The 14349-nt window shown below is 32.6% G+C and overlaps 1 protein-coding gene and 1 long non-coding RNA gene across 2 annotated transcripts; one reads left to right on the top strand and one right to left on the bottom strand.

Annotated features, from left to right (window-relative positions):
* Positions 1-419: 419 nt before the first annotated feature.
* LOC136413859 (venom serine protease inhibitor-like) lies at positions 420-972 on the bottom strand. Its single transcript, XM_066397600.1, has 2 exons — positions 827-972; positions 420-715 (listed from the first exon to the last, which is right to left on the bottom strand). Exons 1-2 carry the CDS (start codon positions 876-878, stop codon positions 507-509), a joined length of 261 nt encoding a protein of 86 aa, XP_066253697.1. The 5' UTR covers positions 879-972; the 3' UTR covers positions 420-506.
* A 1238-nt stretch (positions 973-2210) lies between these two features.
* Positions 2211-2767, top strand: LOC136413733 (uncharacterized). Its single transcript, XR_010752494.1, has 2 exons — positions 2211-2336; positions 2547-2767. It is a non-coding gene; the product is annotated as an uncharacterized lncRNA (long non-coding RNA).
* Positions 2768-14349: the final 11582 nt, after the last annotated feature.

Genomic DNA, 14349 nt, shown 5'->3' with positions numbered 1-14349 from the left:
CAGTATAAATTCATTTTTTTCAGCAAAAGGGCGACTCTTTTTGATTAAATCTCTACTTGAACGAAGCTTAAACTTCATAGGTGAAGTTCTTGCTTACTTGTAGATATATATTTTATTCAGAAACTTATGGTCATGGACCTTAGTTTTTGATCTTTAAAAATATTGTTGGAACATAGGATTATTTCGTCAGGAAACTTAAAAAAAAAACTATTCTTCCTGCCTTATTGAGGCGGATGAGATATGCCTATTATTTCCTGTAAATATTTTGTAGAGATTAAAGCTGTTTGGCTGTTTTTTCCAAAGATAGCAGTAGCACTTGTAGCAATTTTATTTTTTTAAATAAATACCTAATTTAATGAATTTGGTCGGAGAGCATCTATTAGAAGAACCAAAGACAAAAGCAATTATTTTATCATTCATATAATTTATTAGGAATAGTTTTGATACAAAATTTTTCATACATCTTTATGCTACAAAATGTCAAGATAAATACATTGATTGAAATTTCAGTTATTTCCATGGCAGTGAGCACGTGATATACACCGACCATTATGCATTACATACCCACTTGTACAAACACATTGAGGTTCACAAATTGCTGGACAAATCCTATGCACATGTACGGGATTGGGGTTTACACAGGTGGGTACCGCTCTACATGGTGAAGCACAGGAATTCCATACTCCTCCTTCACCACACTTGTCGTCAGCCGAAGCTAAATTGAAAACAAATAATTATAATTCTTTTTTTACAAAGTGAATCAAAAGTTTTTACATTTTTTGCAAAATTAACATACAATATTAAAAAAAAAGGGTTTCCCGCTCACTTTCAACTACAGCTACCACTCCTACAACCACTAAACCAAAGATCAACTTCATTGTATTTAGATATAAAAAAATTCAAACACTGAATAAGTACTATCTGGCTTGTTTCTTGCTATTTATAGGTTTATTAGATGAAATACTCATCATTTATGCTTTGCACTGCTTTTGTTTACAAGCTTAAAGTCTAATCTTTGTCTTTATAATCTTCACAGAAGACGGTGCCAATTTGTCAATATTTATCTACAGTCGTTATATATGGCAAATAGAAAGTTCCTCGTCAGGGGATTTCTGGTTTAATTATCCCGGAGATTTACCATGGTTTTACCCCACTCAGCTGAGATAAGGTGATCTTTTCCGCAATTCATTATTTGCCTAGTAAACAGAATGGCGTATTTTCTTCTCTATTTACAGCTTTCATGGTCAATTTATTTTAATTTACCTTGAATTTTACGAATAATTTATGTTTCCTATATTTTGCTATGAATGCTGGATTGGTGTTTGGTGGGTATTTTCAAGAATTTTGAAAACCTACTGAAAATAATATCCTGTATGTATTTATCACAATAAATTATTTGGATGATGCAGTGCCAGACAACACATGTTTCTTGATCCTTCCTCATATTAGAGTTAATTTAACTTTTTATATTATAATTTTTCTATCATGAGGAATTTGAATTATTTAGGAAAGCCGAAAAGCAGAAAATTCGTTTTTACTAAACCTACCAAATCTGCTAAAGTAGTCAGAAGTATACAAATTTGGAAGCACCATTTTGTTTATTTCCAATTTGCGTAAGTTTTCGCAAAGTCAACCTCCCCCCCCCCCCCCCCCCCCCTGATATTTCTATGCTGAACTTTTGTATTTTTAAAAAGAGTATGACATACTTTTCAATATTTATCAAGAATCAGAAGAGACACTTGCAGAATTTTTTGGCGGTCTACACTAACTTCATCTGGGAATTAGCTAATTTAGACTGTTGTTCGGATTAGAATGAAAATATTTAGGAACCCTAAATTTTCTTCCCTTCTCAACCAATCCCCTTTATAACACTTCTAATCGCAGTAACGAGATTGAGAAAATGCTTTAATAATGTAGAAGAGGATTCATCTACTTTAGCCATTAGTATAATTAAAAAAGATGTGTTGATTAAAAAATTCGAATGCCTTATTTATGGAAATAGATATAAACGTATGTGGAAGATATGTTAATTTAAGTGTTTATCCAAAAATGTTATTATTAATTGTTTCGATTATTTGGAACGCCAATATTTATGACGATTTTACTTATTATGGGTGTTATTTCTATACAGGAGGTTATCTTAGTACATTAATTAGGCGCACATCAAAAAATATAAACAAGCTAAACTTATCAAAAGTTTTACTAAACATCTTCAAAATATTAATAGTTGATGGTTATTTAGAACACAGTCGTGCTCTATTCGTTTAACCAAAGTAAAATGAAGCTTAACTTCAGTTTCCGATTTCTAGTAGCACTGTTTATCACAATTTTTCAAGGTAGGTAAACTGAATCAACGAACCTTATTATTTAAAATACCATATTTCACACAAAGGTATCACATAACTAATACAACTGGCTTTTCTTCCAAATTTATATTGCCAAAGTTCTTGTAATCCAGGTAACAAAATGTTTTACCTGTGTCTTCATGAAAATTTCCCTAATTTTCTATTAAGTTTTTCTTAATTGTGTTGTTCTAAAATTTCCAGTTTCCGCCGATAAGAAATGCGGTCCTGGAGGTGTTTTCAATGCTTGCGACTCATCTTGTAGACAAGTGGCCACATGTGCTAAGCCAGAACCTGGATTTGGAAGTAGAATTTGCCCAGACGTTTGCATACCTAGATGTGTTTGTACTAGTGGCCACGTTTACCACCATGGAAGATGCATTTCTCGTGCTCACTGTTAATTGCCAAACTAAATTGTTTTAAAAGGAATTCAAATAGTTTTATTGAATATATTTACTAATTATAGGAACTAATTTGTAACTACACACGGGATGAAAATTTTATTACATACAGGGTGACAATCAAACAAAACAAACAATTACAATCGAACAAAAAAGTATATCATAAATTTCCCTTACAATTTTTTACAATATCGAGGGGGAGCCAAAAAGATGTATTAATCAATCCGTCCTCACTTACCCCCTCAGGCCCAGCCACCGTAACTAAATAACGTTAAAAGACAACCTCCTACTTGCGATACTTTATCTTAAAGCTCTCAAATAATGCTTTTCGATGATATCCTACAAAGCGACATTTGATCAAGTCGTTTTCGGTTGATTAAGGAAAATCTAATTGCCATTTTAATTTATTAATTATTAATTTTATAAATGTTGAGAATCATTCGTATTAGTGCTCTGGTAACGATCTTAAAACTCTTAGACGTTTTTTTTTGTTTCTAGACAATTTTTTCCTGTGGTCTTTATTATTATTCGAAGAAACGAAAACTTTAAAGATACGTTATTTATGGTTTTAACCTTGTTACTGTTTTCTTGGCAAGATTTGTTTCGTAAAGCTAAACTGTAAATATAGACCTATAAAAACCGAAGGATAAAAACATAAACAATGTATTTTTACAGTCTTTGTTTGTTCGGTTAATAATAAAAACCACAGAAAAAAATTATGTAGAGTAAAAAAAGGCTTTAAAATGTCTAAGAGTTTTAGGATTGCTGCCAGAACACTAATATGAATGATTTTTAGCATTTATAAAATTAATAATGAATAAAAATTAAATGATAACACCTTTCAATTAGAGTTCCCTTAATTAACTGAAAACTACTTGATCAAATCTAGCTTTATAGAGTTTCATCGAAAAACATTTTTTGAGAGCTTTAAGTAGGAGGTTGCCGTTTAACATTAATTAGTTAGGGTAGCTGGCGATGAGGGGGTAAGTCAGAGCGGATTAGTTAATACATCATTTTGGTTCCCCCTCGCTATTATAGAAATCAGTTTGAGGAATTTTCGATAGCTTCTTTTGTTCCCCAGATTTAGCCATTATAACTTTTCAAATTGTTACCCTGAATAATATATGTGTATGCAAGAATTTCATTGCAAAATTAAGAAATCGGTGGTTGAAAGAGATTTGGTGCCAAATTTTCTAATATCAATTATTCTGCAGTTAAGTAACAGAGTAATCTCATTTTATAATTTAACCAACATTTTAAAGGCCATTATCGACTATTCGCAATTTAACCAGGTTAGATAGACGAGTATGTTATATAGGGCTGATGCACAGCTACCAAATTAAACTTAATTTCAAAATTGTTTACATTTTTGTTAGTAAACAAAATTAAATTGGTTTAACTATTTAGGTTTCATAGAATATTTTAATAAATAAATTATCTCTAGTTTCCAATATTTACTAAATTATATGGTCGATTTAACAGTGATCAGCAGTAAATTACAACAATTCTCATGGACGAATTAGGGATGGTGTAGGTGAGGTGGGTATAGGAGGAACCGTTTCTTTTTTACATTCACAGGTAATTTTTTTCCTTTCAGTTTACTCTTCACAATTTTTTTTATAATAATATTTTTGTCCCTAATATCATTAGATAAAATTTTAGTACACGCTGGTTACTTATCCCTATGTTCGATGGAGTTATATCTCACTCTTATTATCTCCATGTTTTAATTCGGGGCCGAGTAATTATATGGGGAACCACATATCATTATGCAGTAATTTATGTTACATAGAGTTTATTCCGTAGGAATCGATTACATACCTATTAAAAATAGTAGATATTATAGTGGGCATAGTTGATATGTTATGAAAGTTTTTTTTTAGAAAAATAGATTAACATTAGTTTGTATAGTCAAGACTTTTTTGAGTGAACATGCCATATCCAGGATATAATGATATGATTAAAATGTTTATTAGATAGACAAATATACATAGAAAGTCCCCGATCAAAGTACTAGTAATGTTTTAACCATAGGTTCTACTTGTAAAATTAATGCACACGTATTTTTCTTTTTGTTCCAAAGTCCTCCCCTCAAGCTGTAAAGCTTAGACCCAAGCAATCTGTACAACTCAAAATACGTATCTAATAAATAATTTGTTCGCCGCTCTTCCAAGATGATGCATCATAAAAATGACCAGGAAACAGAAAAGTTTTCCAACAAAATGAAAAATTATGTGGTTAAATAAATGCCTCAAATATTTTATAGTTAAATAATTATGGGTCCTTAAGTCCTTAGGCCAATCCTCCTTACGACGGTAGAGGAATGCATTAAAAAAAAATTCTCTTCTTAAATTCTGTGATCAAAGAATGGAGGTTTGTCAAATTATATATTAATGCGCCTTAGGATATTTCCGGTGAAAAATAATTTATTCTAAACGGGTTCCATGTTCAAAGAGCTCTAGAGGTTAAACAAAGGGCTTTAGAATTAGAAGGCCAGTAGAATTTGTGTTTAAAATATTTGTCTTTTGATGTAGGACATCGTGTGCAGAAGGTCCTTTGGTTTGTAATTTGAAGCTGAAATGTATTTTCACCGTTTGGTTGGTTTTGCTTCAGAATCAGATAAGGTTTTACGTATAATTTTAAATCAGCACAACTTTTCAATGTTTGCTTCTAATGAGTTGGATACGCTTACTCTTTTTGTAGGATTTTCAAAAAACATATCGTATAATCCAAAACTAACGAAGTAAAAAAAAGCATAATTGGATATAAAGACGTGAAAAAAAACAAAACACTGAATCCAGTTTGATGCTTCATTTAAGCGACGTTGGGGTCCAGAACGGAATCCTATCGACTTTGGAATTGTCGGGGGATAAATTAGACCGGAATCCTCCCAAAACTAATATTAGTTCACGACCGTCATCTGTAGGACACAAAATTAAAGGGGACATTTCGGACTGTTTTTGGGATCGTTTCTGTTTGTCTTTTCCACGCATTCGAGAAAAAAATAGGTTCGCCCCTTGTATCATGTCCGAGTTTATTTGAAATGCTATAGGTAGGGTGCCTACATCAAAATGAAGTTTGTTGGATATGGAAAGTTGTTCAGGACAGTTTTTATTCATGGAAAGTTGGACAGGACTAGGTTACTAACTTCAGGTCTACGAAATATTTCTATTTCAGATTACTTGAAGTTTACAGAACCTCACAGTTTGAAACAAGTTGTTTTGAATTCGGGACAGCTTAAGCTGTCTTAAGTTTTAAGAAGCACAGTTTGATTTCAGGATTCATTCCTTTAATTGCGATTTTAAGCTTTCAAAGTGGGGAAAAAGAACTATTTCTAAAATAATTGAATGACTGAATTAATTAATTAATTAATTTACTGCATAGTTAAAATGGGTGACAACTGTACAGGACTATTAATTTTGTGTAATCTAGGCACGATCTTTAGACTACGTTATTTTTAAACTATTTATGTATAAATATCACACCTTATTTACCTGGTTATATACATAACCAGAAATACTTTTATACTTCTCTCAATTAACCCATTTATCTCTTGACATTGTGCATTATTATATACATATTTTAATTATACAGGATAATTTAAATACCTTCAAATTCTTCAAAATTATTCTATCTACAACTGTGTAGTAAATAGCTTTACCACACTGATCGAATGCATTAAGTAAAGAATGTAAAGAACGTTAACGGCGTACGGAAAAGTTACTTTAGCACACCCTAGTTTATTCTTGAATTTGATGAAGTGTAAATGAAGTGTTGTATATTGTACGACTCTAAGTGGTAAACCTAACTCCCCCGTTAACTTCTTAAGAATTCGAATTTTTTAAATCCAAAAACAACATTAAGTTGGACAAAAAGTATTATCTTTTCACGTCTGTTTCTTTCTCTAAGTGTTGTTTACATCACCGGTAGGTCAAAATGGCAGATTTTTTTAAATTAAACCATGAGCCAAAGGACACCACCTCAAATTAAAGGTGTTTCAAAACTACGTTTAATGAGGTAATGTGGTTTAAAATCGATAGATTAGTTTGAGAAAAAGAGCTATAAATAGAAAAAAATAAATGTAAAAGATGCAATACAAATTCATTTTCATAGCACATAAACATAAAAAAACTTGTTTGTTAATAGGAAATAAAAAATAATAAGATAATTAATATAATTTATATTAATAACAATGATAATGAAATAAAAAATTACAAAAACCTTTAATTGAACAACCTTTCGGCAGCGTAGTAGTTTCAGCCAGCTTCAGCAAAAATAAACACAGCCTCAACTTTTTGTTCTAACACACGCATTACCAACAAATTGTTAGCACTGTTGGACACTACGTAACAAGTCATGAAAATAATCAGAAATCGTTTGTTAGCACAAAATCAAAAACAAATATTATTATCATTATTATTATGATTATTATTATTATTATCCAACAAACAAGTTTTTTATTGTTTATGTACCATGAAATTGAATTTTCATTGCATTTTTTACGTTTTATATTTTTCTATTTATAGTTCTTGCTCTCAAAACTGATTTTGTACTCACAAGCAGTATTCGGTTATTTTTATTTACTTATTTTTCTTTTTTTTTTTAATCAAAGACTGTCTGTGAACACAAAATCGAAAAAAACCAATTTCCTACCAACAAATAACTTTTTTCATTGTTTACGTACTATTTAACTGAGTTTGTATTGCATTTTTTACGAAATTTATTGCTTTTCCTCAAAAACTAATCGATTTATTTTAAATCGCGTTACACCATTAAATGTAGTTTTGAAACACCATTCATTAATTAAACGACCATTTTGCCATACCGGTGGCGTAAACAAAATTTAGGGAAATGAACATATGTGAAAAGGTAATATTTTTGTCTTATGTAATGCTGCTTTTGAACAAAATAAATTAAATTTGTTAAAAACTCAACGCTTGGGCGAGAATTTAGAGTCGTACGATATGATATATGAAGTACCTGGTTAGTACCGCCTTCATGTGATTGCCCACCTCAGCTCGCCAGCTTGGCTTGCAAATTTCGCTCGCGGACGGTAATACCTTGAATACTTATTATGTGATATACTATAAAATACAATTTATTATGCCTATGAATTTTTACACCTAAAGTTCTAAATCGCAGGTTTAAGTCCGATGCACTCGTATTTTTAGAGCGGTGTCTCGCTGTAACTTTCATTGTTTTACGACAACGTTAGAGCTATACATCGTTAAGACCGGATGTGAACAGTTACATACTCTAGACATAAAATACATTGTTGTCAGACAAAACTTGTCACCTAATATTTTGATAAAAGTAATATATGTATGTTATATGGCTCTAAAATTATGATCCGCACTGCAGCGTACCACAGTACATCTTACAGCAGATTTGCACGTTCCGAAATATAATACCAAACCATTGTTGTTAAACTTTTGACCACTGAAAGAGAAAAGTGAAAGATGGATGTTTTTAAAAGTTAATCATATTACCACCTACGCTTCTGGTTTTCAGCGAATAAAGTACTAATTACCTTCATTAAAAAGGGAATAATGCCGCACACACCAACATAGGTTGTTGAAGGGGTGAAATTCCATACTCTTCTCAGTTAAAACTGACTAAGAATAACATTCACCTTTCACAAAGAGCTCAGACGAAAACCTACAAACCTAAAGTATGTATATAGATGGGAAAAATTTGAAAAAATCCCGACAATCCTCTAAATCCTTAATAGAGGGTGAATAATATCCTCAATCAGTTTTAGCTGAGAGTAGTGTGCAATTTCATCACTCCAGCAACCCCTACTTGTGCGTGAGGCGTTATTCCCTAACTAAATAAACATATTTACATTTTAAACAGGGTCGGACGATGACTGAGTTGATCAAAACCAGTTTATTTCTGAAACTTGATATTATAGATCTACAAACAGACAGAATTTTGGATAATGGAACGAATTACTGCTCTAAATGGATAACCGGATATCTACTGCACAATCAACAAAAAACCGAAACTCATTAAACACATTCGAAATATAAGAAGAGAAATTACTAAATAAACAACAGTTTTTCGATTCGCTAACGTATAAGAATAAAAGGATCAGCACAAAAATTGAAATAAAAATACATGTATATTACCGAAGAATATACAAGGTGTTTCAAAATTGCAAGACACTATTTGAGTTATGTATTCTCTGGTACAAAATAAGAAAAAAAGTTCATATAAGTATGTGCCCGATCTCAATTGGTAGCGAAGTTGCAGCATGTTAAAAGTTAAGAAAAAAATTGTTTTTTACTTTATTGCGCTTCATCTACTGCAGGTAGCTTTCAAATTTTATATGCATATTAGGTAATAGATGCTGCTTAATACGAGTATATGTATATTGCCTCTGACTAGTATACAGGGTAGTGTATTTGCTGAGGTTTTGGTATATAAAGTCCTTTAGAAAAATTTACGTGTACTCCACTGGTGTATGTTAATATTTTTTTAAGATCTTCAATCTATTACCTAAATTTTATTTCTCTTGATTTTTGGTCGAATTCCGTTTAGTTCCCACATAAATTAATTTATAAATTCGATCGAATCTACGAATCCCACGATGTTTCTGAATTACACGGCACTAGTTGAGGTATGTATAAAGATATTTATTAAACAGTACAACATTTATGCTCAAGTATTTCGATAATGAATTGAGTTAAGACATATGCTTTCAAAAATGCTCTTCTTTATTTTATAATAAAGAATACATACCTCAGATAGTGCCATGCAATTCTGAAACATCTTGGGGTCCGTAGATTTGATTGAATTTATAAATTAATTTATGAGGAAACTAATCAGAATTCGACCAAAAATCAAGAAAGGCAAAATTTAGATAATAAATTAGAGATCTTAATTAAAATATTAACATACGCTAGTGGCGTACGAGCAAATTTTTCTAAAGGATTTTATGTACCAAGACCTCAGAAAATAAAATACCTTGTATAGTAGTTACAGGCAATCTACACTCGTATTAACCAGCGCCTTTTACCTAAAACGGATATAAAATTTGAAAGCTCTATCTGCAGTAGATGAAGCGCAATAAAATAAAAACTCAATTTTTTCTTAACTTTTAACATCCTGTAACTTCAGTACCGATCAAGATAGGACACTTGCCTATATGAACTTTTTTCCTTATTTTGTACCAGAGAATACATAGCTTAAATAGTGCCGTGCAATTTTGAAACACTCTGTATATTAAAATTAAAATTCATTTGGAGATCTGTTATTTGGATCATTGTTAAACTAAAATACTGAGAACAAATGAAACGAAAAAAACTAAAGAAACGATAGAAAATATTGCACTAAAAATGATTACAGCAATAACCAACTACTATATGAACGCACACAGGCGACAAAGATAACTAAAAAACTGCTAAAAATGCAGGCAAAATGAAAAGGCAATCATCACAATCAGACCATTCTGGCCCCTGTTCGCCTTGCAAGATATGAGACAAACAAGATAATCCCCCTTCGTTTTACTTTCAACCACTCTATTGGAACGTTTCCAAATGTTTTTTTTTTCTTTGCATTATATGATTGATCTATGTATAGGCGTCGTAACTGTTTTTGTCACAAGGGCAGAAAGACTACATGATCGATTACCTGGAAATAAAGATTCTTTATACATATTCCACTATTTATTTATACGACTGAACTGAACCAAAACATCAATGCATTCTTCGATAAAATTTAAAATTTTTTTAAAATGAAAACATGTGTGTGGGTTCGTCGTGGCTCCCGCCCTCTGCTTGGCATGCTCCCAGGCGATGGTAAAACCCAATAAAACCTAATATCGATATGCTGTTTTTAATTCTGAATGAGTTTTTATTTTACATCGATAAAATAAATAAACAAGCAAAGTGGTATTCAGCATATCAAGATGTACTTCAAAAGGCGAAAAAAATTCCTGCATGTTTTTGTACCCAGTTTATTGCCTCGATAAACAATACATTTTTTATTTAGTTTTAAAATTGTAGCATGTTTGTGTAAATTTGAATTGAAATGCCCAGTTTATTAATTCGTGTACTTTCAAGGTGATCCCTTTCAATTTGCTAAACAAAACTGGTATTGTCAGAAAGGTAGCGCATCGAAGTCTTGATATTGCTGGGATGTGGGGATAGAATGCAAAGAGAAAAGTACGCATTATTTAAAGCAAAATATCCGGAAAAACAAATTTCTTAGGCTACTGTTAGTAAGATATTCCACAAATTTGAGGAACATGATACAGTGAAGGAATTGTTCAGCAGGAATTGCCCACATGTTTTAGATGACAATAAAAAATTAGACGTTGGCTTATCTCTGCAGGAAGATTCGACGGATTCATTGACTCAAAGTCATACTGCGTCTAAGCATATGATCGAGAGGTTTTTGAATACAGAAAAATACTACCCATGTAAGATATATCTTCTTTAATGGCTTTTGGAAAATAACTGTGACAGATATTTTCAATTTTGTGAAGAAATGCTGAGACTGTGTGACGAAAATAATGAGTTTCTACTGAAGATACTCTTTCAGGATTAAGCTACTTTTTATTTAAACGGAGAGGTTAACAAGCAGAATTACCGTTTCTGGAATCAGGAAAATCCACACTGGATATGTGAAACTCATACATAGCACCCTTAGAAAGTAAATGTACAAGCAGGTATCATTAAAAACCGAATTTTAAGGCCATTATTTTTTCAAGAAAACCTTACAGCTGGACGCTACTTGGCCTTTTTAAGTTTAGAATTGGTGCTTGTCCTAACTATTATGTTTCCCGACGAAGTAAATCCAAATATACTCACTGAAATAATATAGTTTTAACAGGATGAAGCTTCCCCACATTTTGGTGTTAATGTCAAAGAATACCTTAATAAAATATTTGCGGGTCGCTGGATTAGACGACGTGGCACAATCAACTGGACACACACATCTCCAGACTTAATGTCATTGGATTATTTTTTTTTGGGGGATATCTGAAAGATATGGGTTATCAAAATAGGCCGGCTAATATTGAAGACATAAGAACCAAAATTAGAGTGAAGTCACATAACATACCGGCGAAGGCCGTTCAGATTTCCATCGACGGATTTTATCATCGTCTAGAAACATGCCAAATAAAGGGCTGAGGACATTTTCAGCATCTGCTACATTAAATAACTTGTAGATAGGATTAAGAAGATATTCGTAATTCTTTTTGTTTTTAAAAGGGTTTTTTTATTTTCTTATGACCTCATAACTAAAAAAAGGGTATGGTAAGATTCCATTTTTCACGAGCTTTTCAACGAGCCCATACACAACATGTGTTTCCATTTAAAAAAAGTTGAGTCGGGTTTACAGCTAGGGGGTTGAAAGAAAATATTTCATTTTGTTGCCAAAAAATATACTACGTGACAAAGAAAGGTAAACACCCATTAAAAACCATTTTATTTTGATAATTTTTTGCATGTTGACTTATCTTAAAAAAAGAAAGAAACTATCAAAATTTCAAGTTTATCTGTTAATTTTTTTTTGGTTTCCATGGGTCGTTCCTTAAAAAAATAAAATTTTGTTTAAACATTTTTGTTCACATTTGCATCGCAACTTTTGTGAAGTGTGTTGCAATCGGTAATAATTTTTACTCATTATGCCTAGAGTGCGTAGAATTGAACAGATCCTTAGAGCTTAGTGACTTTGAGAGGGGCCGGATTGTTGGGTTGCGCGAAGCAGGTCTGTCGGTCAGAGAAGTGTCTAGAAGAACTAACAGATCCTTAGGAACCATAGTGCGGTGTTACCAGGCGTGGACTCAGGAAGGCCGTGGGCACAGAGCCAGAGGCACTGGGCGACTCAGAGGAACCACAGAGCGCGAAGATCGTCGATTGCGACTTTTGGCTCTTAGAGACCGATTTAGCAGCAGTCGAGCTATTGCAAATCAGTGGTTTGAAGAACATGGGAATAGGGTTGGTATGCGTACAGTATATCGCCGAATACGAAGTTTTGGCCTTTTGTCCTATCGTCCGCATTGGGTGCTGCCTCTCACTCGCGAACATCGATTTAACCGCTTACAATGGTGTAGAGAGAGGATTCAGTGGGACCAAGAATGGACTCAGGTGATCTTTAGTGATGAATCCCGCTTTTGTCTGGGGATGAACGACGGTCGGGCAAGGGTGAGAAGGCGACGGGGTGAAAGGCGAGATCCACAATTTGACAGAGAGCGTCATGTCCACCGTACTGTAGGCGTTATGGTATGGGGTGCTATCGCATATGGTAGCAGGTCACCCCTAGTTTTCATTAGAGGCATCATGACTGCCCAACGCTATATCCAAGAAGTGTTGGAGCCATATGTGATTCCATATTTTCGAACTATCCCGAACGCTATTTTCCAGCAAGACAATGCTAGACCTCATGTTGCTAGGCAAACAATAACGTTCATGGATCAACATCAAATCAACCGTTTACCCTGGCCACCTCGATCGCCGGATCTGTCTCCTATTGAACATGTCTGGGACATGATTGGCCGCAGACTGTTGAATTTACAGCACTCTCCACAGACTTTAGCAGCCCTTACTCATGAAGTTCAGATTGCCTAGAATGAGATACCTCAAGAAGACATTGACAATCTTATTAGATCCGAGCCCAGACGTATCAATGAGTGTATAAGGAACCGTGGATGCTCAACACACTATTGAAAAAAAAATGAAGTTCTTCCTTTGATCTTGCTGAAAATGTAATCATTGAATAAGTATGTGGTACTGAACACGTACAAAAAAAATTATCAAAATAAAATTATCTTTAATGGGTGTTTACCTTTCTTTGTCACGCAGTATATGTACAATTCATAATCGATTCACGTGTTTAAGCGTTTTTATTTAAGTTACTAGTTGAAAAAATATTAATTTTATTTCGGACTCCACTTTCGCTCGGCTAGTATACAGGATTATTCACGTTATGTTATACTAAATATTGCGGCTAAAGTATTTAATATTTTCAACTTTTGTTTGTGATGTATAGAATTCAAATAGAGGTACATTCTAAAATTATTTTTCTTTTATACGGGAGTTTACAAATAAATGAAAAATATCAAAATAATGTTTTTTTTTAATGGAACGCCCAATATATTAGTACGATCTCAAGTTCCTTGAAAAAAGTAACTGTAAGTTTGATTTAATTTTACCTACCCTAAACCTTAACGATTTTAAAATAATTGAAATTTTGTAAAAATGTAATGTAAATTTAAAAACACTGCTTTAAAGAAAATTTAAACTGGAGTGAGCCGAAATTCACACCAAACCTCAAGCATGAGGCATATTTCATGCTATAATTATGAACATTTAAATATCTTTTACAATGTGTCTAAAAAATAAATTGAAATATGTATTTACTTTGTAGAGTATTAACTTTCTTAATTTAAATGGGACACTATATTTGATTACTCGGAGTAACAGCTAGAGATATTGTATTACCAGTCGAAAACTATTATACTTTCCTATGCCTAAATGTGCAAGATTTCTTCAAAAATTATGATTTAAAAATAAGTAGAAAATCCTATTACTTTTTGCATTAGTTGCGATGGTTACATCTAAAATGTCAAAATAAAAAGTCATGTCTATGTGTTC

This window comes from Euwallacea similis, chromosome 15 (genome assembly GCF_039881205.1).
Source record: "Euwallacea similis isolate ESF13 chromosome 15, ESF131.1, whole genome shotgun sequence".
NCBI lineage: Eukaryota > Metazoa > Arthropoda > Insecta > Coleoptera > Curculionidae > Euwallacea > Euwallacea similis.
This window is presented reverse-complemented; position numbering and strand designations above follow the sequence as displayed.

Coding starts and splice junctions, on each gene's coding strand:
- LOC136413859 (XM_066397600.1), bottom strand. CDS start 878: ATGAAGTTGATCTTTGGTTTAGTGGTTGTAGGAGTGGTAGCTGTAGTT. Junction 716..826: donor AGTGGTAGCTGTAGTTGAAA/GTGAGCGGGAAA, acceptor TTTTCAATTTAG/CTTCGGCTGACGACAAGTGT.